This window comes from Podarcis raffonei, chromosome 3 (assembly GCF_027172205.1).
Source record: "Podarcis raffonei isolate rPodRaf1 chromosome 3, rPodRaf1.pri, whole genome shotgun sequence".
Lineage (NCBI taxonomy): Eukaryota > Metazoa > Chordata > Lepidosauria > Squamata > Lacertidae > Podarcis > Podarcis raffonei.
Window position 1 is genome coordinate 5351241 of NC_070604.1, and position 26213 is coordinate 5377453.

Below are 26213 nucleotides of genomic sequence, written 5' to 3' on the forward strand. Positions count from 1 at the left end.
TCCCTCCTGATTGTTCGTTCGGGAGCTTCAAAAGCTTTCTTCAGCCTGAACATTACAGTGATCGATGCTGTCAGCGCTGCCCAAGGTCCCAGCTCACACAAGACCAACGCTGCTTCTTCCTCAAGTAAAAAAGTCTTTATTGAAGTTCAGTTTCATTTCCAGACGCGCAGCGTGCAACGCTACGTCTATGCCTTAGACCGTAGAAGTCCCATCTGAATCTCCTCCCCCCTGACACCAGCTTAAGATTCTAGCCTTACTCCACCTCTTCCTCTGTTCCTTCTTTCTCTGGGTCCTCCTGCTAGTCGGAGTCTCAGCCCTCCTAGATTCTTCTGACGCTGAGTCCGCCGACTCTTCTCCCCCCCTCCTTCGGGCTTTAGGACCTGGCTCCCAATCCGGGTTTTCTGCTGTCCCGCGCTCCTCCACATTTGAACTTGGCGCGCGCGCGCAGCCTCCCACTTTCCTTCTGACCGTTACACTTGTGTCACTGCTCCCTCTTTCGGGGAGGCTAGCTGGACCTGGCCTTCCCTCCGTCTCCCCACTCCCCGATGGGGGCGTGGTTACCCCTGACTCATCTTCTCTCCCCGCTGGAGGAGAAGCTGGTCCTGACTCATGTGACTCTTCCCCCCCACTGTGCTCTGGTGGGGGAACTGGTCCTAATCCTCCGCTACTCCTTTGGGACTCCCCTCTGGTTCCTTGTTTATGGAGCGTCCCCCCTGGGACTCGCCTCGCCCTTACCATAGGCGCCCCCTCCTGGGAATCTTCTGATTCGCTGGAGAAGCTCATGGAATCTCTCGGGCCACTGTCATATTCCCCTACACTCCCCTCTGATTCCTCTCCTCCGCTCTCTATTTGCTCTCTCCCCTGCTCTTCTGCTCCTGAGCCTCTGACATCCATCCCCCCCTCGAAGCCCCCCCTTCCCCCCTCCCCCTCTTCGGGTGTGGGTTCCAGGTGCTCCAGCGCTGGGGGTGTGAGTGCTGGCTTCCGTTCTCTCCCCCTGGTGTGCAACCGGCCAGCGGGATCAGGCCCCCCCACGATGGGTTCGTCGACGTCGACTTCCTCTGCTTCCATTTCTCTGCTGTCGTGCTCAAAACCAAGATCCTCCCCCCACACGTCCATGTCCTCCTCTCCACCCGGTCCCTCGGGTGAGGCTGTGTGCAAGGGCCCCCTCAGCAGTTCCCTGCTCCACCCCACTTCTGGTTGAGTGTCCCACCAATAGGAGCAGTCCGTGACAAACCCCGAGAGCGACCCCTCCTGGGAGCTCATCCCAGGCGTCGGCTCCTCATCTGAGGAGAAACCCTAGAACGTGCTGGCTGACAGTGTGGGTGTGAAAAGCCAGTCGTCGAAATACTCCGCCGGCATGGGTCTGTGTGGGAAGATTGAATGGAACTCATCTTTGAGGTAGTGCTCCTCCACGGCATAGCACGGCACCCACTCGTTGGCGCTGGCCGGAGTACCCTCCCTGGCGAGGAGATATTCAACTCCCTCTTCCCCCCATCTGGAGTCCAAAATCTCCGTGACCTCGTTGAGTGGCGTCGCCCTCTGTGGTCCCTCCCCTGTTGGCGATGGGCTACGTGGGGCTGGTGCGGTCCCTGGCGCCTGAAACCTGTGGGGTGCCTTGTAAGGTGTGAGCACTGACCTGTGAAAGACTGGGTGCATTCTGGAGCCCTCCGGGAGTGTCAACCGGTAGGCCACTGGATTGATTTGTGCCGCGACCTGGTAAGGTCCCAGCTGCTTGTGCCCGAGCTTCTTCTTAGCTAGCGTTCTGGCCGGCACTGCCTGAGCTGCTAACCAGACCCAGTCCCCTACCTGTATATCTTCCCCAACCCTCCTGTGCCTGTCTGCCTGCATCTTGTAGGCGTGTTTCGCGAGTTCCAAGTGCCTTCGGAGCTGCTCATGGACCTCCTGTAACTCTGCGGCTAAGTGCTCTGCCCCCCGTGGCTCCCCCTCTGCCCCGGTCTCCAACCCCGGGAAGGTTCTGGGGTGGCGCCCATTGTTGGCGAAGAACGGTGTCACCCCTGTAGACCCGTGCTTCGTGTTGTTGTAGGCAAACTCGGCTAGCGGTAGGTAGTCCACCCAGGTCGAGGGCTGTTGATTGGCGTAGCATCGCAGGTACTGCTGCATGATGGCGTTGACCCTCTCCGCTTGTCCGTTGGTCTGCGGGTGTCGTGCCGACGCTAAGTTGATCTTGACGTTCAGGATGCCCAGCAGCTTCTGCCAGAAGTTCGAGATGAATTGGCGGCCCCGGTCGGACAGGATGGACCGCGGCAAGCCGTGAGCTTTGAACACGTGGTCTATGAACAGCTTGGCGGTCTGTTCCGCTGTGGCCACCTTCACGCACGGAATGAAATGCGCCATCTTGGTGAAGAGGTCTACGACCACGAGTAGCGCTGTTTTGCCGCGCGAACTGGGCAGATCTGTAACAAAGTCCAGGGCCACTTTCTCCCATGGTTCGAGCGGCGTCTGCAGCGGTTCCAGCAGACCCGCCGGCTTCCTGTGTACTGGCTTGGCCCTTTGGCAGGTGTCACACCTGGAAACGTAATCTGCAACTTCTCCCCGCACCTTGGGCCACCAAAAGTCCCTTGTGACTAATTCCGCCGTCTTGTCCTTGCCGAAGTGCCCAGCGCTGGGCGCGTCGTGCAGCTGCTGCAAGACTCTCGCGCGAAGGTCGTCTCCCGGTACGTAGAGAGCCCCTTTACGGAGGAGTAGTCCGTCGCGTATCTGGAACTCGTCGTCCCTCGCTGTGCCGTTTCGCACCTCCTCCATCTTGGATTGCGCAAACGAATCCGCCTGTAGCGCGCGACGGACTGCGTCCAGGTCCACTGCGGCTGAAGCGCACGCCCACACCTCTGGTGCGAAAATGTGTTTGGCCGCTGCCGGTGCCGCTTCCTTGAGATACTGCGGCTTCCTGGATAGCGCATCCGCCATGACGTTGTTGTCTCCCGGGATGTATTCTATCCGGAAATCGAAATCTGCAAAGAACTCCGCCCAGCGGAGTTCAGGAACTTCGCCGTGCGCCAGTACTCCAGGTTCTTATGGTCCGTGCGGACCTGCACTGTGTGTCTGGCTCCGACGAGGAAGTGCCGCCACGCCTTGAAGGCTGCATGAATGGCCAGCAACTCCCTGTCCCAGATGGTGTAGTTCTGCTCCGACGTGCTGGAGTAGAATGCGCACGGTCTCCAGTCCCCTTGCGGATCTTGCTGCAACAGGACCGCCCCCACCGCTCTGTCCGAGGCGTCCGTTTCAACCCTCATCGGTTTGCTGGGGTTTACGTGTAGCAGCTGTTCTTCGGACGCGAAGAGACGCTTGAGCCTCCGAAAGGACTGCTCCGCCTGGTCCGTCCAGGTGAACTTCTTCTTCTTGGAGCTGAGGGTGTCCGTGATGGCCGCCGTCTCCTTCGCGAACCCCTTGATGAACTTGCGATAAAAGTTGGCGAAACCGACGAACTTCTGGACCTCCTTCCGGTTGCGCGGGCTCTTCCAGTCCAACACTGAGCGGACCTTGGCGCTGTCCATGGCAAGTCCCTTGTCGGACAGCTTGTAGCCCAGGAAATCCACCTCTGTCGTGTCAAACTGGCACTTCTCCAGTTTGGCGTAAAGTCTGTGCTCCTGTAGTCTCTGCAAGACCTCCTTGACGTCCTCCTCGTGCGCCTCCTGCGATTCCGAAAAGATCAGGATGTCATCTAAGAAGCAGGCGCACTTCTTGTAGAGGAGTCCCGCTAGCACGTGGTGCATGAAAGCTTGGAAACAATGGGATCCATTTTGGAGACCAAACGGCATGACTCTGTATTCATAGGTTCCTAAAGGCGTAAACATGGCTGTCTTCCACTCGTCGCCCTCCCGCATGCGTATAAGGTTGTAGGCCCCTCGTAGATCCAACTTGGTGAAGATCCGTCCCTCCCTCACCGTCGCGAGCAGGTCGTCAATTTTGGGCATGGGGAATGCTGTGGGCTTTGTCCTGGAATTGATGATTCTATAATCCACTATGAGCCTCCGTTCGGGCGTGTCTCTCTTCTTCATGAAAAACACGGGACTGCCCCCCACTGCTTTGGATTCCCGGATGAATCCCCGCTTCAAATTGCGATCTATGAACTCCCTGAGTTCTTGCATTTCGTCTTCAGACATGGAGTACAGTCTCCCAGTCGGCAGCGTCGCCCCCGGCAGGAGGTCAATCTTGCAGTCGTAGGGTCTGTGGGGAGGCAGCTTGTCCGCTTCCTTCTCGCAGAAGACTTCCAAAAAGGCCTTGTACTTGTTGGGTACCGCTTGCACCATGCCTAGGTGTAGCTGCGGTGCATCCTCTTGCCCCTCTTCTTCCTGGCAGGTCTGGATGCAGTGCGCTGCGCAGTAGGAAGAGCAGAAGGTCAATTGCCGCTGGTACCACGCTAATGCCGGGCTGTGCCTATCCAGCCAACTCATGCCCAACACTATGGGCGTGTCCGACAGGTGGGTGACGTTGAAACTGATGACTTCACGGTGGTTCCCAATTTGCATCACCAGAGGCGGTGTCTGCTGTACCACCTCTCCTCCCAGTATCTTCCTGCCATCTACCGTGACAACATTTAGGGGCATCGTGGCTGGCAGGAGTGCTATGCGATGCTGCTTGACGAAGTCCAACCCTACAAAGTCTGCATTGCTACCAGAGTCAATGGTAATAGGGACCTCCAGGGTGAGCCCATCGGGCAGCTGGAGCGATGCAGTGAGTTGCACCACTGGTTTGGGTGGGAGGGGGTCTGTGGGCTGCAAAATCTCTGGGGACTGCTTCACTGACTCGCCTGGTTGAGCCCCAGTGCCTCCGTTTCCAACCAGGCTCCTCCGTTTCCCTGCAGCTTTTCCCCCTGCTGAATTGCTCCTTTTACAGTTGCTGAGGCTGCAGTGTGCTTCTGGAGCCTCTGGGGACACTCTTTGGCCATGTGCAGTGCACTGTCGCAGATGTAACACTTCCTGCTCCCTCTAGGAGCCTTCGCCTTGACTGCTCCTGGTGTTTGGGCTCTGCTTGCTGTCTGAGCCCTTGCACCTCCGATCTCCATCGGCTCCTCTCCCCTCCCCAGCGGAGGCGTGGACTGAGCGCGCTCTGTCTCTCTGGGTAGGAAGGGAGTTGTTCTAACTGACGTGTTTGCTCTTCGCCCCTCCTCCCTGCTCCACGGGCGTTCTTCCAGGCGCACCCCAATTGCGAGCGCCCTTTGGACTACTTCTGTGGTATTTTGGGGTCTCTCCCCCCTGGCCAGCTCATCTTTCACGGCTCCATTCAGCCCCTCCCAGAACAGATCCCTGACGGCAGCTGAGTCCTTCTGCCAGCCCAGCACATTTACTAACCCAAAAAAGCGGGAATGATACTGGCGCACCGTCGCTTTTCCTTGCCGCAATCCATGCATTTCCCTTCTAGCGACATCCACATCTACCGTTGATTTAAAGCAAGCGTCCATGGCTTCAATAAAGGTGCTTGAATCTTTGAGGGCGGGGTCATTTTCGCGTAATAAGGTTCGCAGCCACGACTTAGCTTCCCCATGCAGATGAGTGATTATGAAACCCACTTTCTCCTCCTCATCCCTAAAGTCTTTCCGAAGCAATTTGAGCGCGAAAACTACTTCTGCTCTGAAGTTAGGGTACTGCTGCAGGTTCCCGTCAAAGTGAGTTACAATACTGGCCCCCCTTTTCCCGAGGCCAACTCCCTCCGGCTTGGCTCCCAGCTGCCCCTCCTTTCCCCAACTGTCCCACCTGGCTTGCAGATCCTGGCAGAGCGCAGCTGTTTCTCCTTCCTTTTTCTTAGATGCAGCCAATTCTGCGTAGAGCGCTGAGACTGCCTCCTGCAGTTGCTTGACTTTCTCCTCTGTAGTCATCTTTGCCTATCTTCATGAGCTTGCAGAGTTCAGATGGGACTTACTGTCAGCGCTGCCCAAGGTCCCAGCTCACACAAGACCAACGCTGCTTCTTCCTCAAGTAAAAAAGTCTTTATTGAAGTTCAGTTTCATTTCCAGACGCGCAGCGTGCAACGCTACGTCTATGCCTTAGACCGTAGAAGTCCCATCTGAATCTCCTCCCCCCTGACACCAGCTTAAGATTCTAGCCTTACTCCACCTCTTCCTCTGTTCCTTCTTTCTCTGGGTCCTCCTGCTAGTCGGAGTCTCAGCCCTCCTAGATTCTTCTGACGCTGAGTCCGCCGACTCTTCTCCCCCCCTCCTTCGGGCTTTAGGACCTGGCTCCCAATCCGGGTTTTCTGCTGTCCCGCGCTCCTCCACATTTGAACTTGGCGCGCACGTGCAGCCTCCCACTTTCCTTCTGACCGTTACACTTGTGTCACTGCTCCCTCTTTCGGGGAGGCTAGCTGGACCTGGCCTTCCCTCCGTCTCCCCACTCCCCGATGGGGGCGTGGTTACCCCTGACTCATCTTCTCTCCCCGCTGGAGGAGAAGCTGGTCCTGACTCATGTGACTCTTCCCCCCCACTGTGCTCTGGTGGGGGAACTGGTCCTAATCCTCCGCTACTCCTTTGGGACTCCCCTCTGGTTCCTTGTTTATGGAGCGTCCCCCCTGGGACTCGCCTCGCCCTTACCATAGGCGCCCCCTCCTGGGAATCTTCTGATTCGCTGGAGAAGCTCATGGAATCTCTCGGGCCACTGTCATATTCCCCTACGCTCCCCTCTGATTCCTCTCCTCCGCTCTCTATTTGCTCTCTCCCCTGCTCTTCTGCTCCTGAGCCTCTGACAGATGCCAACAGACATTGGCACACTTAGGGATCCACAGAGTCTTCACAGCTTGCGTAACAGACCTCAGCAACTCAGCATTTTGGCTAATCTACTTTATTTACATATAAACACACACGGAGCACTGCAACATGGCTCCCTCTCTCTCTAGCATCAGACAGCAAAGAGAAAGAGCAAAGGACAATAGTCCAACTTCACAGAACACAGTAACACAAACATCCTGTCTCCATCAATTCCCACTTTGTGGAGTCAAAACATACACTGTCATGTGAAAGACAACAATCCCATGACTGCAATCATGGAGCAGGAATTCTAACATGCTTATCCTATCTGTTTTTGCAATGCAAGCCTTTTTTAAACACCCCTGTTCAACAAGGGTATTTGGGTTGGGTAGCCTACTGGTGGAATTGGTCCATGCTTTGTCACAAACATGAAGTGTTCCCCTTTACCTGCCATACTGCCGAATCCCATGAAACTAGCATTGGGGAATCTCTTACTTAAAACCTGGCCCTGAGTTCTTATGACACTTGGGGCATAGAGATCAACCAACAAAGCTGGTTGCATGTATTCCCATGTTAACATATACTTTCAAATATCTTGAAGCATGGTATTCCCAAGTAGATGTGCAGAGTATTGTGACCAAGACAATAAAGGGTCTGGAAACCAAGCCTTATGAGGAATGGTTGAGGAAGTTGGGTATGTTAACTTCTGTGGCTCCAATGTATTCGGATTCTGAACTGTATTTGTTGATGTCAGGCAATGGCTTTGTTTCCTCCTGGTTCTTTAAAAACTCTGCCATAATAGATGCGTCAACTGGGTTTGCTTCTGGCATCTCTATGCTGTCAATTAGTTCAGTGACTTTCTGCTTCTGGCTTAGAATAAAACAACCATCTTTTCTCTGTATTTGGACTCCTAGATAGTACAGTGGTACCTTGGTTTATGAACTTAATCCACTCCGGAAGTCCGTTCTTAAACCAAAGCGTTCTTAAACCAAGGCGTGCTTTCCCATGGCAGCGGGGGACTCAGTTTACAAATGGAACACACTCAACAGGAAGTGGAAAATGTCCTGCTTCCAAGGCAAAGCTCACAAACCAAAACACCTACTTCTGGGTTTGCAGTGTTCTTAATCCAAGTTGTTCATAAACTAAGCCGTTCTTAAACCAAGATACCACTATAATCAACTTTCTCTGAGAGTCTGGGTAGCTTAAGGCTTCCCTCATCAACAGAATTCTGACTGGTTATATCAAAAATAAAAATGGGGGAAATGTGTCAAAATCAAAATTTACATCTCCAAAAGATGAAAAACTCAAAACCTTCTCTGCCTAGCTACTGCTCTGGGAGGGAAGAGGGAGCTAATCCCTTTCACATTGGAGTCAATGTATATCACCATGTTATCGCCAGGAAATAGAAAAAAAATGTCCGCTTTGAATCTCTCTTCTCTCTTCTTTCTGTATATATATAATTTTTATTTATTTCCCATTTAATAATATACGTTCACATCATTACAATCCACTTTACGTCCCTGGCTCTTTACAACCTATCAACTTCCTTCCCTCCCGCCTCATGGCTTTCAAAGTTAACCTTTACACCATTGTATTTTGTACGTTTTCCAATTCTAATTCCACTCATTACAAAATAATTCAAAATTTAAATATAGAAAGGTAGAAAATTTCTCATTACAAGTCTTCAGACACCCGTGCTAGTGATGATAATTGCTTACAATAATCTTTCAGATATAGTCGTACCTTGTTTTGTGACTGGGAACCGTTCCAGAGCGCCGGCTGCTAGCCGAAAAGGACATAGGGCAAAGCCCCACATCTGCACTTCTACGCATGCATGAAGCGCAATTTAGTGCTTCTTTTTTAGTGCAAACCCGGAAGTAACCATTCCGGTACTTCCGAGTTTGCCGCTGGAATGGACGCTAGACGAGGCAGAAATTTGCAGAGGTATTACTGTATTGTATAAATTTATTCCAGCCCTTTTGAAATGAGAGGATGTACTGCTTAGTTAGTATTCTTCCTTTCAAACTAAATGCTTTTGTCCCTAATTCAAGTTGAATAATTTTATCTGCAAATGATTTCACAATGCTGCTCTCTACTCCCAGGGTAACAAACAAACTAAGATTACAGGTAATCCTGAGTGATGAGTTCGCTGCCTTCAAGAGCATTTGAATCTGTTCTGAAAGCATTAGTTTCTGCAAGTAAGCACCATTCACTTGAATAAACATTAAACTGAAAGGCAAATCATCCAATGTATAGCTCTGAATAGTTGTGGAGAAGAAAAAAATCGGAGGGATGGTTTAATGATTCGCTAGAGACATTACATAGCATTATATATGGGCTGCTCCTTGCAGTTGGTAGACACAGTTGTTGACCGAATTGCACTGTGGCTTTCATTACAACCACTACCCCAAAAAATTGCTTCCTGAAACAAAATGGATTGGATGGAGCCGATTCCAGCGTTGTTCCTCTTTATCCTTATGATTTCCTTTGTTTTGAAACTGGGCACTTTCTGGAACAAGAGCTCCCAAAAACGTCCGCCAGGACCGAGGCCTTTACCTCTCATTGGGAATCTCCACAGCATGGATCTGAAGATGCCTTACAGAACCATGCTAAAGGTAAAGATTCCAGTTCTTCCCATGGCAAGGCTGAAGGGTACTGGGGCAGCCCAGTCAGAAGAGTGGGGTATTACTACTACTACTACTACTACTACTACTACTACTAACAACAACAACAACATTGCATTTTGTTCTCTTAGAGCCTATAAATCTCATCTCCCCTTTGTGTGCTACAGAACCTCCTCTTATCTTTCCCAATAAATAGTCATAGGACCAAGCGGCAATTTATAACTGGTAATTTGTACAAGGTGTCTGGGGGTGTCTGGTGTCAAATCACGTTTGACTCTGCCTCCATTATCAAGAATGCAGAAGTGCCAGTGCAAACCTTACCAGCAGCCAGGACCTGTGGAGGAGGGCCCTTGCTTGCCCAGTCGCAAAGCTCAGGACATAAGCCATGCAAGTAGAGGTGCCCCCCTACAAAAGGGTGTGTGTCAAGTATTTGATCAATGTCTTGGCTAAGTCTATCCCCGTCTTGTTATACTCTTGCATGCACCACCTGTTTGTAACATGGAAACCCATTTTGGGATGCTTGTACTTATTTTACCAATAAAACTTTCAAGCCCAAGGAGAGCACTGCAAATGAAACAAAGAGAAAGAAAAATAAGCTTTGCAGAAAGATATTTATTTTAGATATGGCCTCCTTCTAAATAAATAAAATCCAAGTTTGAGTTTTGAAATAGGTATTGCATTGAATCTCTCCCTCTCCATTATCTTCTTATGGAAAATGGTAACTAAAGAGAGGGGAAGGATACCACAGACCAGACCCACCTGTGAACTTTTAGCATTTTCTAATATGCTGCCGAGGTGATGCAAAGGATTGGTATATGTCTGCAGGTTTCTTTTCTGGCTCTGCCTTACTGTTTACAGCACCCTGGCATGCAGCCATTCATTCACAGAGAGTGTTTTTGTTTGCCTTAAGTCTGCAAATTATACATAATTACTGCCTTCTTATTTGGTATGTTGCTTGAAAATGACTCCCAAGACCTTCTCCTCCACCTTCTGACGCAACTCGAGGTGGCCTGGTTAAGCCCTGGTGCACTCAAGGCAGCGGGAGGAGCAAAAAGAGCAGCTGCAGCCCCAACTCCCAAGTGGCCGTGAGCAGCATGCCCCTTGGGGGCCTTCAAGCTACAGAGATACAAAAGGGGAGAGTCATGGGGGGTGGGTTTAGGCTCCTTGGATCTGCTGCACCCCTCCTCTGTTGCCTGGCGAGGCCCAGGGGCCCCCAGTTCCCCTTAGGTAATAAACACATGAACACAATTTTTTTTAGCTAATGGGATAAATAAGGCCAGAACTTTATTGGTTACAGGTGTGAGTGGTTTGGCTTAGGCATTGTGTGAAACCAGACTACAGTGGTGCCCCGCAAGACGAACGCCTCGCAAGACGGAAAACCCGCTAGACGAAAGGGTTTTCCGTTTTGGAGGCGCTTCGCAAAACGAATTTCCCTATGGGGTTGCTTCGCAAGACGAAAAAATCTTGCGTCCCCCCGCGGGGTTTTTTCGCTTTTTCCGCCCTTTTCCTAAGCCGCTAAGCCGCTTATGAGCTGTGCCGCTGATAAGCCGCTTAACAGCTGATCGCGAAAAGCCGCTTGACAGCTGTAGCGCTAATCCACTAAGCTGTCAATGGGCTTGCTTCGCAAGACGAAAAAACCGCTAGACGAAGAGAATCGCGGAACAGATTCTTTTCGTCTAGCGAGGCACCACTGTATATCCTGATTCCTGCACGTCCACAGGAAGTCTCTTAAGGGTCAACCACCAGTAGGGAGAGCCCTATGATATACATCAATTAAAAGCTCCCCCAGGGTCCCTGATGGGGTTGTGGCATGGCCCTAGCCCACGCTCAGGCTTCGGACAGGATCCACACTCCTGGATCCTTTTAAGGGGATCCCTTTAACAAGGAGGGGCAGGCGGAGGCAACAACCTTCCCTCCCATAAACAAGGCTTACGCAATGCCTAACCTTACAAAGTTGTGACGATTGCTACAAGGTAAGCAAAAACCAAATGGCTGGTGCCAATTTGCCAAGTGGAAAAATGCCTACCTGGCCCCAACAATAAGGCAACCAACATTAGTCTATAGCAAGGCCAAAGTCAAGCAACGCATAAAAGAGGGCGGGTGGGCTGGGTGATCCGACGAGGAGGCAAAAAGGAGGCTGCCCCCTCAGCTGGGCTGTGATTTAAACTGCAGTGGCCATGCCCCCTGACTGACCAGACTGGTCCGCCGGGGTGTGTGACGCGGCTGGGAGTCCCGATGACGCGGGCAGCATCCCTCTGCCCACTGCTGAGTCACAGGGTGGTCCTGGATGCCCTTCCGCAATTCCACCCCCCAGGGAAGGGAAGGGGAGTGGTCTTCCCAGCCTGCTGCCTAAGGCTAATGGGCAGGCAGGCCCCACTAAACCTGCATTTTAAAAGTAAAGTTAAATTTGAAACGTAAAACAACAGGTCTTCTCTCCTTAACTGCCTCTAGCACAGCCCTCTCGCTTGAGCCTGACTTTTAAACTAGATTAGAGAGGTGCTATTAAAGGTAAATCACATTTATCCTTACAACTGCCTGGTTTTGTTCTGGTTTTCTGTACTCCTAGAAAACTGGGTGAAAGGGCTGGTCTACTGTTGTTGCTGCTGCAGCTAGTAGTAACAAACGTCTTTGCGTGGACAGGCAGCGTCCCCCAAACCCTGGAGGATAGACAATGAGCTTTATCATTACAGTCAAACCTCTTCTTACATCCTTTTTTGCCTGGAAGTAACCAGTGGGTTTGCCACCGTTCATGCATGTGGAGGAGCGGCAATCGCCGTTCGTGCCTGCACAGAAGTGGGCAATCGTTGCCTGTGCCTGTGCCCAATGGCGCCTCGCCCAGCGACCCATTTCGACTTTTAGACAGGCCTCTGGAACGGATTGTGGTCGTGAGTACAGGTTCCACTGTATATCATTTGGATTCTTTTTTGCACAGTGATTTGCAAAGATACAAAAGTAAATTCATCTGCAAAATTACTGTTTTTAAATCACATGTTTTCAGCTCAGTCCAAGGCACAATGACTTGGAAATGATTTCTACTGACTGTAAAGGTAAAGGTAAAGGGACCCCTGACAGTTAAGTCCAGTCGCAAATGACTCTGAGGTTGCGGCGCTCATCTCGCTTTACAGGCCGAGGGAGCCGGCGTTTGTCCGCTCTGCAGACAGTTTTTCTGGGTCATGTGGCCACCATGACTAAGCCGATTCTGGCAAAACCAGAGCAGTGCACGGAAACGCTGTTTACCTTCCTTCTGGAGTGGTACCTATTTATCTACTTGCACTTTTCGGTGTGCTTTCGAACTGCTAGGTTGGCAGGAGCAGGGACCGAACAACAGGAGCTCACCCTGCCACAGGGATTCGAACTGCTGACCTTCCAATTGGCAAGCCCAAGAGGCTGAGTGGTTTAAACCACAGCACCACCCGTAACCCTTTCTACTGACTGTAGTAACATTTATTGACTAAAACTGCAAATAATCTTACGTGAAAACTTGATTCTGTAGAATGTATAAAATAGTCCTTACTCTGAGGCAAGTGTACAAGCTACTGCAGTTTTGTATCCATGAGAGTTGCTTGACATTAATATATTATTTGAGTACCCTTGAATAGTGAGAAGGGCTTTATTTGGTGACCACACTGTGTTCGTTCTCTTGAATTTCAGTGGTCAAAAGAGTATGGCTCTGTCTTCAGCATCCAAATGGGTTCTGAGAAAATGGTGGTGCTGGCAGGATATGAGACGGTAAAGGAGGCCCTGGTGAATCAGGCCGATGCATTTGCCGAGAGGCCCATCGTCCCAATTTTGGAAGAGCTCACAAAGGGCTTTGGTGAGTCCGTTCCTTATGTAGTATCTGGTACTGCTTGTAAATAGAGTAACCATGCCAAAAGAGTCTAATCCAAAAGTTATCGTGGGAGAAATGCAAAGTATACTTTCACCTCTCTGTAGATTCGTGGCTTACTCTATAACAGAGGTTCCCAAACTTATTTGGCATATCGCCCCTTTTTCAGAAAAAAAAATATACTCAGTGCCCCCCTGGAAATCGACATTCTTTATGCGAACAAACAGTCCAATCTGCCCCAGAGGCAGGGCCGGCGCTGCCATTGGCCAAATAGGCAGGCAAGCTGCAATCCACTTCCCAGGCATGGGTGAAGCCGAAAAGGGTTCCCCCATCCTGGGAAAACCCCACACCTTCAGCATAAGCACCCGATCCAGGGGCGGAGTTTTTGCCATCCCTTAATGGCTCCCAACCTGGCGATAAACATCATTACACAAAAGATGAAACACAATTTTTCCAATTTTTCTTCTTTTCTTCCTTTATGCTTCCACCGCCCCTTTATTTTTATTCAATGCCCCCCAATTGCACCCGAGGCTACTAGCACCCCCCAGGGAGTGCTATCTCCCACTTTGGGAAACACTGCTCTATAATTTGAGAATAGCTTTTGAATTTTTCTACCAACCTGTGTTCCTTTGATAGGAGCACAGGATCTGCAGGCATTAGGCTGATCCTGGGTCCCTGCACACCCCAGGCCCCCAATGTCATATGAAGCGGCACCTGCGGATTTCTGTGGGTCAAATGAAGTTTTGGGGTTTTTTAAAAAAAAAATAGGCCAGAGTTCAGTAAGGTGCTCTTGAATAAACAAAAATGAATAAAAGACTGCATATGTGTATAAAATACTGCATACGCGTATAAAGGATTTCTATGCACTGTCTCCTGTACTCATTTGTTTAATTTCTCTTCCACAGTAATAACATAATCATGAAAATCATTGTCTGAAAAACCTTTAAAAGGTTATTATCATAGGAGCACTGACACGTGGCACAAAAAAACCTTGAAGTTAGTAGCTTTATTAAGGAATCAAAGCATGATCCATGCAGAGACTCCCGTATATTGAGCTGTTGCTGAGACTGCCTGGGACCTCCCACTTCATTCTATTCCTTCTGAGTCAAGCCCCTTCTTCTGTCTCTGGCGAGTCCCAAGGGACCCTCTCCTTCTCTGCTTTGCCCTGCGTTCTACTTTGTGAAATAACTGCCTTGTTCTGGGAGTGGGAGGAAGAGCTGGCAGCCCGTCAACAGACACACTGTCAAGGGGGTGAGGGGCTTGTGGTGAAGCTGCTAAGTCTGACTCCTGTATTTGCTCTGTGCTGGGCCACCTGCTTGTTATCCCCTTTTCCTCACCCTCTAAGCTCCCAGCCTTCAGTAACCCCCAGCTCTTCCCCTCCTCTGAGGTGCGTCCGGTTGTCCACCACCAAGAGCCCGACTCCAAGTCTTCTTCCTCTGCACTTTCCATGGGAGACTCTTGGTCAGGGGGTTTCCACCATTCCTTCTCATCTAGCCAGTCCATGACAGTTGGAGGTCTTGTCTGTGCCTGTCTCAATTCTGTAGTTAAAGGATGAGATGTTAAACAGCAAGTACATATTACTATGGCCAGCATGACTTTGAACCTGCCCCGCTTTTTTCTCTCTTCAGGTGTAGCTTTTTCTCATGGTGAATACTGGAAAGTGATGCGACGGTTTGCACTAAGCACATTACGGGATTACGGCATGGGAAAGAGGTCCATAGAGGACAGAATTGTTGAAGAGTGCAGTGTCCTGGTTAAGAAAGTTGAATCTTACCAAGGTGGGTTGGTATTTGTCTCCTGGTGCTCCAGGGTGTATCTTGTTGTTGGCATCTGTCTGCCTTGAGAGACAATGGAGTGTGCCTCCAGGGGTGAAGTCAAACCAGTGCATAAGCACAGCAGTTTAAAAGTGTTCCATGGGCTTTATCCACACTTCCTCTTCTCCCGCTGCTTTCCCTTGGGAAAAGCCACTCTTTGGAACAATTTGGGTTTCCCCCAGATTGCCATTAGTTCTGATCTACTGCTAAAGAGTGGTTTTCCCCTTGGAAAGGAGTGGGGGAAGGGAAAAACTGCTTCAACCATGCCTAGAAAGTGTGTGTGAAGTGGAAGTGTGGATGAGCCCATACTTATAGTTAACTCCAGAACTACAGTTTCCAGGGTTGGTTCCTTGTGGAGACGTAATCGGTCTGTTCCTGTAGTGTGTAGATTATATTCCAATAGCTCCTATGACTTCCAAGCCCTCTTTAGCATTTCTTAGCCAACATATAGCCACATCCAGCAGCACTTAGGATCAGTTTCTTTGATAAATGAGGTCTACACATAGGTAAGCTGCCAGTAGGGATTTAAGGCAACAAAGAGCAGACTTAAAAACAATGCCCTTTCCATACTTGGAATTTCAACAGATTATTTTTGTTTAACTGTCATATTTATGTATAGGAAACCCGTTTGAGACCACCACAATTATGAATGCAGCTGTTGCCAATATTATAGTGGCCATACTACTAGACAAGCAATTTGATTATGAAGATCCCACATACATAAGACTTCTGAAGTTGGTCAATGAAAATGCCCGGCTTCTTGGAAACTTCTCAGTCATGGTAATCTATTTTTTCCAATTAAAACAAACAAACAGTTGATTGTAATAACAGTGTATGCAGTGTGGGCAGGGCAACCTGTTTATTGTATACTGTTCAGGATTCACTATAAAACACAGAATCTTGGTATCTTGAGAAACTTGGTGGTGATGTGAAATATTTAGAAAATTCAAACAGATGGCACAGTTATCCCATAACTATAACGAAGTCTTTCTGGCCTCATTGCCATTGGGACTCCAAGGACAAGGAAGAACCAGTGATAGCTTTTTCCATGAAAGCTCAGAAGGGGCCCCCGAGGGCAGATCTCCTTCCCTGAAGATGAACCTCCAGAGGAGAATCACAATAGCCTATTATCCTGGGGTTGCACATAAATTATGCTATCCTGAGGTACCCTACCCCCCATTCCAAACGCCATTTCAGAGCCTCCAGGAGACACTGCTGACTGCTATGGGGCAATTTGACTTACACCACCCTTTTAGCCAGAGTAACTTTAAGAAGTCTTTAAGGTGTAATTACTAAACATTAAATCAACCTGAATACATTATTGTTTTGTATTGTATATGGGCCACCACACTTTGAGACACCCATCTGAGCGTACAGTACTGGGCTTTCCTAATGTTTTCTTTTTCTTTTTTCACATTTTATCCTTTCAGCTGTATAACATGTTTCCTGCTCTTGGTTTTCTTTTGGGGGCTCGTAAGACTATCATTCAAAACAGAGATGAGCTGTTTGCCTTCATAAATGCCACCTTCATAAAACACCTCCGAGATTTGGATGAAAATGACCAAAGGAGCTTTATTGATTCTTTTCTTATTCGACAGCAAGAGGTAACAGAGCATTTTAAGTTTGCCCAGGAGAAATTTTCAATTCATGCTTTAAGTGTATGTTTGCAAGTGGTTGCATAAGGAGTAGTCAGGAAGCCTCACTTCAGAAGCACACTTTCTGCCATTTCTAACTATTCCACCATCATTAATGTGTTACAGAAGCAGTCTCTGCAGGGCCAAAGGTTGCATGCTTGTCAGCATTTCTGAAAATCTACCTTATTCAAATGGCATCTGTTGTGCAATTGTTAGTCACTTGTTTCTTGCTATCACCTTCCTTTTTGTAGACACAGCAGAGGCTGAAGAGGAGATTGTATAGCCAAGGCTGCCAATTATGCTAGGTTTTGTGCTAATAGTACAAAGGGGGAATAGTGGCTAGTTTGTCCTGCTAGAAATTCATTGCGTTCTGAGGATGGCCACATTTGGACAGGCAGGAGTAGGAATTTGGCGGAGTAGGAATGGATTTGCTCTTTGCATTTCTCCTCCTTCCACTTAACCTCCACAGTTCTGACTCCTCCCTTTTCTTTCTTCCTCTGCTCCCTCCCCTCTGGTTCCTGGCAGCACAGGCAGCTATTATCCGTGCTGCTGCTCCTGATGCTATTGAAATACAGGGAACTCACAACAGAGGCACATTTAACTTGCCTTATGCACTTGGCATTTTTTTTACAAAATCAAAAAAGCAATGGGCATCCAACAAAAAAGTCTTGGCAATCCTACTCGCCATTGAACCCAATGTGCTCTGACTATAAACAATTTTGGCTTTACGGGCTTTACCTGGAACGTAACTCTTGTGTAAGTTGAGAGTCACCTGTATACACTTACTGATTCACACTTGTGTGCATATGAAGGGTTAACCTCTGCTCAAGTTACCTGAGTGTGTGTGGCTCTCAGCAGACTCTGTTCCCCAGTCTGTTGCTCTTCGTGCTTCCTGGAACAAGCAATGAAGGAGCCAGACAGCTTCTGGCTCCCTGCAAGTGAACTGAATCTCTTCAAACGGGAGATTTTATAGCCTGCACTTTTGCTAATCCAAAGATTGCATGATCCTTTTTGTAAGGAAACCAAGTCCTTTTCTTTTTAATCCGCTTAGAACCTTCTTTCATCTTTGTTTTACTGCCAGCAGACGGAGACTTGTTTGATGTAACTGCAGGAAACTCTGTGAGTAAAATACTCACTTATTTGCAAAGCTAAATTCTGTGATTTATTCCAGCCTAAGTATTTTCATGGTTTGTGCTTGTTTAAAGCTGGATGAGGGCAGATACAAATCTAACCGGGTGCCTGGAACAGTAACCAGTATGCTCAACTCGGCTCCTGGAGATTAGGAATCTCTCTTTGTATAAGGTTTCATGAACCATTGTGTCAGATGCAATAACACATTCACACACACATACTCTACACAGAAACTCTGCTCTGAGATTCCTTTTTGAGGACAAATGGTGGGTTAAATTTCTGTTTTCCACTGCAAAAGCCAGGCATACATTCACTTCTACAACCAGTAACAAGAAGGACACAAAGCTTGTCCCTACTATACTGTGACCTCCATCACAAGTTGGCTGGTGGGAGCTGTGATCTGCAACGTCTAGAGGGCCCCATGTTGCTCACCTCAGTTTAAAGAAGGTTAACCAAATATAGTTCCAGACTGACATGTGCTATTTCTGTGTCATGCTTTCCTTTTGGACTATGTGTAAATTCACCAAAGATGTTTGCACTTTATGCAAAATGGCCACTAACCAAGTGTTCACCATTCATATTAAGTCTGCATGATGCCTGAGTATGTTCTAACTCATGGGGTCTTGCACCCAGTAAGGGTTAACCAGTGCTTTTTCCCCTGGGGATTCTATAGGGTATGCAGTTCCAGAATCTTCTTCTTTTTTTCTAGAAGAAAAGCACTGGTTAATTCTAATGGAGGAATCTATTGTTGAACTAGTCAGACAAGTTTATTTGTAAGATGAGGACCACACACTTGCCACCTACATAATGCCATTATTTCCTTAGTCTAAACCAAGGTTGTTGGCTGAGCAGTTGTGCCACGATTAGCATCAGAGAAGAAGGAACTGGATTGCCAAGCTACAACCACCTCTTCACTTAGTTGGTAAACAGAGAACAATAGGGAAAGAGCTGGGTCAGACCCATTCTTAGTGTTTGCTTGACTCCAAAGCTGTGACTAATGGATGAGCAAGACACTTTGGGGTCTTGAGCCCCTCTGTCTTATGCTTGGGTTGTATATATGTGTCAATAAATCCTATATCATCATGATGGCATGGTCTGGAAAACCTGGAATCTCTCACTGCTCAGCGATTGGGGTTATGTGCAGTGCTACTTTGGATCCAGTCAGGTATTCATTTTTATCTCTGCACATGAAATTTTCTCACTCCATTTGTTTTAACTCTTTGCAACCCAGGAGGAGGAGAAGAACAAGACGAATGGATACTTCCGCAACGAAAACTTAAAAGCTGTTGTGGCCAATTTATTTGCTGCTGGCATGGAGACCGCTTCTACCACACTGCGCTGGGGACTGTTTCTAATGATGAAATATCCTGAAATTCAGAGTGAGTGCTTTTAATTGGGTTGGCTCCCATTATTCTGAGATATCTTACTTCCAGTTATATGTAACTATTAGAGCAAAAGCTGAAAGAAAACTTGGGGCAGATTTGGATGTCACCTGAAACAACAGCAGGAGGAGATGAGAACATTGCCCTTCCTGTTATTGTGAAGATTGGCGTGAATTAATTAATCAGCCAGGGGGCAGGATTGTGTGAGGCGATTATGAATATGAAAACACTGAAAACGCATATTGTAGAGCCCTGCTTGGTCAGGAATATCCATGGAAGTGGCCACCTTATGAGAGCTACAGCCATTTTCCCACGTGATATTTAAATAGCCATCCTGGATGCATTTGTCTCCATCAGTATACAGTGGTACCTCGGGTTACATATGCTTCAGGTTACATACACTTCATACATACATACATACATACATACATACATACATATGCTTCAGGTTACATCCGCTAACCCAGAAATAATGCTTCAGGTTAAGAACTTTGCTTCAGGATGAGAACAGAAATCGTGCTCCAGCGGCGCGGCAGCAGCAGGAGGCCCCGTTAGCTAAAGTGGTGCTTCAGGTTAAGAACAGTTTCAGGTTAAGAACGGACCTCCGGAACGAATTAAGTACTTAACCCGAGGTACCACTGTATCAGGCATTGGCTTAAATCAGTGGTTCCCAATTAGCCAATTACTGAGGACCCCCTATTTTTCAAAAGCCAAGCCACAGAACCCCTACTTTTGAAAATTTTGATAACTCTATGGCAGTTACCTGTGCAAGTCATTTTAAAAAAATGTGGGGGACCCTCTAATAAGAAAAGGATTTTAGGTATACTAAATAGACCATAAAATTTGTGATATTTCCACACAAAATGACAAAGATTTAGTTGGGGGAGAGAGAAATTTAATTTTATTAACATATAGTACAAGTGAACAAATTATGACATGCCAACAGCTACTAAACCTATATAATAATAATAATAATAATAATTTACTTATTGATTTATTTACATGCCACCCATCTGACTGAGTTGCCCCAACAAAATGTTAAAAAAACACTAAACCTAAATGTGATGGGAGAAATCATGCCTCTTTTTGTCTAACAATCCCGTCCACATCTGGTTCAATATTTCCTACTTTTATTCTCAAATCTGGTCCAACATCAAGCCGATTTCTATGCTTGTTCTTCATATAACAAAATGTTGAAAATGTTTGTTCACAAAGATATGTGGAAAATAATCCCAGAAGATAGTCGCTAATTATGCAGGTGCTCAGTGATGTAATGTTTTACTTCTGGTATCAATTCTTCTTCAGAGGCTTCCAGAAATGTCTCCTCTGTTGGGATGTTAGTGAGGCTACAACCTTCTACTCAGCTTGCCCAAATTTTTAAATAACTACCTCAATCTTATCTTCAATGTAAAAAAATTTCACATCACTACCTTGAAGGCTTATGTTGAGACTGTATGTGAACCATGCAAAGTTGTTTAACTGATCACTTGGAAATTTTGAATCTGTCAAAATTTTAAATCAGAGGGTGAGCTGTTGTGCTAATCATTGTGGCAATTTGCTTATTCCCCTGTTGGACTTCCAAGATGACACATGAATCCCAAACACATATGGCAAGATTCACTGAAATCCCTACCTAAAAGTAGTGGAAGAGTCCTATAAACTTGAGAGGCGCTGAAAGCAATTAGAAGTTCTTTTCAGTTAAAAAGTGAAGCAAAGGGAAGGGATCTCTTCCTTTTTTTTTTAATGATAAGCACATAAGGTAAAAGGTAAAGGACCCCTGGACGGTTAAGTCCAGTCAAAGATGATTATGGGGTTGCGGTGCTCATCTCACTTTCAGGCCGAGGGAACCAACGTTTGTCCACAGACAGCTTTCTGGGTTATGTGGCCAGCATGACTAAACCTCTTCTAACACAACAGAACACCGTGATGGAAACCAGAGCACACGGAAATGCTGTTTACCTTCCCACTGCAGCAGTACCTATTTATCTACTTTCACTGGTGTGCTTTCGAACTGCTAGGTTGGCAGAAATTGGGACAAAGCAATGGGAGTTAACCCTGTCACCGGGATTCAAACTGCCGACCTTCCGATCAGCAAGCCCAAGAGGCTCAGTGTTGTGCACCATAGCGCCACCCACGTCCCATGTAAACCCACCCCTTGGAGCAAGCTGTTCTCTCTCCCTCTCCCTCTCCCTATTCCCCACTCCAATTGCAAGAGCCCTAAGAAATTGTGTCAGAGGTTTTTGCTCAATCCCAGGTCACTTCCCACCCAGGAACTCTTTCACAAGTTTTTCCCCTGCTGCTCCTGAGCCGAGGCTGGATGATGCCTGAAAGGCTTTCACTGTGCAATTAACAAAATATGTGAGTCCCCCAGCAGGTGATGGTGCTGCGGACCCACAGCAGTCCCTGAACCCCTCACTGAGAACCACTGCCTTAAATGTTTGTCCTGCTTAAAAATACCTATGTATAATTCTAGAGATTAAATTTGTGAGCCCATGGAATTGGAGAACCAGTTTATGCCAGTTCTATGCTGGAGAGATTAATATTTTGAGAGACAAAAGCCAAAGTCAAAGAGATAATCTTAGCAGAAAAATGAATGCTTTTCCATTTTTTGTTTCCCCCAGTAAAGGTCCAAGAAGAAATTGCAAAAGTTGTTGGATCTTCTCAGCCAAGGATTGAACACCGAACAAAAATGCCTTATACAGATGCCGTGATCCATGAGATCCAGAGGTTTGCCGATATCGTCCCAACCAACCTGCCACATGCCACGACCACAGATGTTACCCTCAATGGCTACTTCATTCCAAAGGTGATCCTTTTCATTGAACTGCTGCCCACTAGTTACAATATATTTTAAGGCTTTCCTGGGAGTAAGCCCCTTGGACTTCAGGGTGGCTGACATCTGTGCAGACTTGTATAAAATTGCACTGTAAGCATGCAATCTACCCTTTGGAAGCTGTCAGGCATCAACTTCAACCCATTAAACAGATCTCAGTGGGAAGGAGCACAAGGTTGGAAAACAAACCATATCTGGTGGAAGATTATGGTTTATACATTAAAATTTGTCAAACTAAAGACATTTCTCAGATGGACTCAAATCTCATTTGTCCTACACTAAATATTTATTGTACCAGAGGCATATGCTTTATATTAAAATATCTCTTGCTTTGCCTTTGCAGGGGACTCACATCATACCATTGCTGTCCTCTGTGCTGCATGATGAATCTCAATGGGAGAAACCACATAAATTCTATCCTGAGCATTTTCTCAACTCTGAAGGAAAATTCGTAAAGAGAGATGCTTTCATGCCTTTCTCTGCAGGTAACTTTCTTTTTTTCTTTTTTCTTTACTTTTGTGTATACCTGTTTAAGGTAAAGATAAAGGGACCCCTGACCATTACGTCCAGTAGTGACTGACTCTGGGGCTGCGGCGCTCATCTCGCTTTACTGGCCGAGGGTACAGCTTCCGGGTCATGTGGCCAGCATGACTAAGCCGCTTCTGGCGAACCAGAGCAGCACACGGAAATGCCTTTTACCTTCCCACCAGAGCGCTACCTATTTATCTATTTGCACTTTGACGTGCTTTCGAACTGCTAGGTTGGCAGGAGCAGGGACTGAACAACGGGAGCTCACCCCATCGTGGGGATTCGAACCGCCGACCTTCTGATCGGCATGTCCTAGGCTCTGTGGTTTAACCCACAGCGCCACCCAAGTCCCTACGTATACCTGTATAGTTTGTGCTTAGTCAATGGGATTTTTACATGCCTGGAATGTAGAATACTGTGCAAAGGTAAGGATCACATCAGCTGCTATGGCTATTTCTGCCACCAGATCTGGCCACCATGAATGTTGTTCACCAGGGAATGTGGCCCTCTGGCTGAAAAAGTTTTCCCACCCCTGGTTTTCAGCATTGCAGGGGGGATAGTATTCGGAGTACGTAATTCTTTTAAGATGGGCACCATTAGCTGTTACTTTATCATTGCATTTTAGTTTGCTTTAAAGTATTTGGGATATTTTCTCCTTATGATCAACTATTTGGAGCAATGTGTCTATATAAAACTGTATTAAGCAACCGATAAACCTGGTTTCTCTGCTGCCTGTGCTTCCTTACAGGTCGGAGAGCATGTGTAGGTGAGACTCTTGCCAAAATGGAGCTCTTCCTCTTCTTCACAAGTCTCCTGCAGAGATTCACCTTCCAGCCACCCCCTGGAACGTCTCAAGAAGACCTGGATCTTAGTCCTGTTGTTGGGCTTATAATATCGCCCATGCCCCACCAGCTCTGTGCTCTGCCACGTTTCTAAGACTCACCAGTTCCTGGGTTGCTTATCCTACCTTTGTGTGCAATGCAAGCCTTTTTTAAAAACCCCTGTTCAACAAGGGTATTTGGGTTGAGTAGCCTATGGGTGGAATTGGTCCGTGCTTTGTCACAAACCTTAAGTGTTCCCCTTTACCTGCCATGCTGATGAATCCCATAAAGCTAGTGTTGAAGCATCTAGACCTGAATTATTATGACATTGGGGCCGGGGCACCAACTCTATGGGGCTGAGGTGTCTTAGCCTCTCTCCCCCCCCCCCATATCTGTTGGAAGGGGCCATGCCCCCTCCATGTTGACGGGGCGAGGGAGGCCATCCACGGAGCTGAGCGCAGTGCAGAATAGTGCAGCTCCACTGACTGGCTCCTCCTGAGTGCAGGAGGGGAGGAACCACCGGCCATTGAAGCCAAGCCATTGTGGACTCCATGCTTGGTCTCCCCTGACGATGGGATGTTATGCACTCATGACGTCACATTTGGGTGCAAGTTGGTGCCTCTGCTTTGGGCATAGAGATCAACCAATGAAACTGGTTTCTTGTAGTCACATGTTAACAAATGCCTTCAAATATCTTGAAGCATCATATTCCCAGTTAAATGTCCAAATATTGAGGTATCTGATCAAGACCTGTATTTAAAATGAGCTTAAAAGATATATTTGCAAATGCTTGTATGTTTCATGCCAGGTGGCAGCTGTTTATCTTCCTGCTCAAGCCCCCCCCCCCCCGATTTATAGCAGTAGCAGGAGACACGTTTCTCAAAGTTGTAAAAGGGAATTACAGGCTACAGGAGCAAAGGTCATACTGACCATACAAATTACAGAATACAATCAAGCTGCAAAAACACTAATTAAGAGTTAAAATAATACCAGGTGCCTCCCATTAGACTTGAGCCATATTTTCATAAGGTTAAAGGGCAAGAGCTAATAGGAACAGCAGCTGGCTTGAAAGGGGGGTGTAAATTTAAGGGGTTGCTTTTGGAAACTGTTTTTACTAAGTTCCTTTCCTTCTAAAAAGCTATATATGTTAATGTATGAAATATATTGGCTTAATGTAATTATGCACAGGATTTAGAAAGTAAGAAATGTTAGATTCTTATGTTAGATTCTTATTTCATTGATGGTTTGTGAGATGGTGAACCCAAGATCTCTGTTTAAGATAAAATTTAAAACCATGCGCCATCTGTTTTAGCCATCTGTTTTTGAGTGAATAGGGCAATAGGGCAATAGGGCAAAAGGTGAAATGTTAATTAAGGTGCCTTGTCGAGGCAAATGTAAGATATATGGCCACTTGTCTGCCATTTATGGATAGAAGGAAATATAGCTCTTTGTCTCCCATAAAAGGTAATAGGAAATGGGTGTATCTTTTATGATTGGTTCTAGCAAAGAGCCAATAGGCATTTCAACCAGGCTGATTGGACAGAGGCAGCCAAAGGAGGAGCAAGGAGGCTGGGCTGAGGAAATATAAGTGCTGGCCATCAGGGCTGGAGGGGGCAGAGCTTTTGGTAACCATATACCACTGTGCCTATCATTTATTTGTCTGACAAATAAATTATTATTTTAATTTCTCTATTGCTGCGTTGAATATTTCATTCCAGCTAAGCGTTAACCACAAGCAGGGTGCTACAATATGAGCTAGTGATAATGGTTTTGCTTGGGAAATACAACTGTACAAGCTGCAGAGACCCCAAAATAGTTTTTTTATACAAGCAAATTATCTGTGAAGCACCCTCATGCAGAGCAGGTGGGCTCTTCAAATCCATGGTTTGTACTCCCCTACCAATTTCTGTCAGTGGGGAATCCAGGTCTGCCCACACCTGAAGCAGTGTCCTCAAGTGTAGTATGTTGTTCTTTGCCTTGAAGGGCAGACACAAACATTCACTCTAATTTGAGAAAGTAGCAATCTTCACGTTACATTCAGCAAGTTTACAATCTGTGTACGCAAGTAGCTAAGTTGTACACTCATACAATCATTCACAGTTATTCACTTTAAGAAGGCTGGTTTCAAAAAGCTTAAGGAACTACTGGGTGAGATCCCATGGCCAGAAATACTTAATAAGAAGGGAGTCCACTTTTCTTAAATGTGAAATATTGAAGGCCCAAATGCAGGCAATTCCAGCAGGAAAGAAAAGTGGGAGGCATCTAAATAAACTAGTGTGGTTGCATGAGGAGTTCACAGATGAGCTGAGATTTAAGAAGGACATGTATAAGAAATGAAAAAAGGGGAAAACCACAAAGGAGGAATATACACGAGTAGCCAACATTTGCATGGAGAAGGTCAGGTGGGCCAAAACTCAGAATGAACTCAGACTTCAAGAGAGGTTTTTTCAGCTATGTTTGAAGTAAGAAGAACAAGCAAATAATAGGTTCTCTGCATGGAGAAAATGGGGAAATGCTAGGGTAACAGAGAGAAGCGGAAACTGCTCAACAACTACAGTACTATGCCTGTGTCTTCACCCAAAGTGAAAGCAGTGCCAGACCTGGTGATAACAGAATGAACAGTGCAAAGAGGAAGCTGCAGTCCAAGATAGGAAAAGAGGTGGTAAGGGAACACCTAGACTTCCGGGTTAGCGCCATCGGCAAATGGCGGAGTTCCTCCGACCGGAGGAACTGGCTCCGTGGAAACTGGATCTTCCCACCGCGGCGAAGGTGGGGACCCGCTAGAAATCCCAGGCGGAGGAAGCCTGGGAACGTGGGGTTCGGCAGGGCACCAGGAGCACCTCCCCTACTCGCGGGGAACCCCATTTCGGGGCTCCGGAGCAAAGTGGGGTGAGCGGCGTGGTGCCGCGAACTGATTGCTATT

The 26213-nt window shown here is 47.4% G+C and overlaps 1 protein-coding gene across 1 annotated transcript; it reads left to right on the plus strand.

Moving 5' to 3' along the window:
• The first annotated feature begins 8608 nt into the window (after window positions 1-8608).
• Window positions 8609-24980, plus strand: LOC128409891 (cytochrome P450 2K6-like). Its single transcript, XM_053380413.1, has 9 exons — window positions 8609-9312; window positions 12973-13135; window positions 14776-14925; window positions 15581-15741; window positions 16392-16565; window positions 18958-19105; window positions 21730-21914; window positions 22285-22426; window positions 23218-24980. The coding sequence occupies exons 1-9, from the start codon at window positions 9130-9132 to the stop codon at window positions 23403-23405; spliced, it is 1494 nt and encodes a 497-aa protein (XP_053236388.1). The 5' UTR covers window positions 8609-9129; the 3' UTR covers window positions 23406-24980.
• Window positions 24981-26213: the final 1233 nt, after the last annotated feature.

What these genes read in the sequence shown, in the direction of transcription:
- LOC128409891 (XM_053380413.1), top strand. Translation starts at nt 9,130, where the DNA reads ATGGATTGGATGGAGCCGATTCCAGCGTTGTTCCTCTTTATCCTTATG. An exon ending in TTGGAAACTTCTCAGTCATG is followed by an intron (nt 15,742 to 16,391) that starts GTAATCTATTTT and finishes TTATCCTTTCAG; the next exon opens with CTGTATAACATGTTTCCTGC. An exon ending in TTCTTATTCGACAGCAAGAG is followed by an intron (nt 16,566 to 18,957) that starts GTAACAGAGCAT and finishes TTTGCAACCCAG; the next exon opens with GAGGAGGAGAAGAACAAGAC.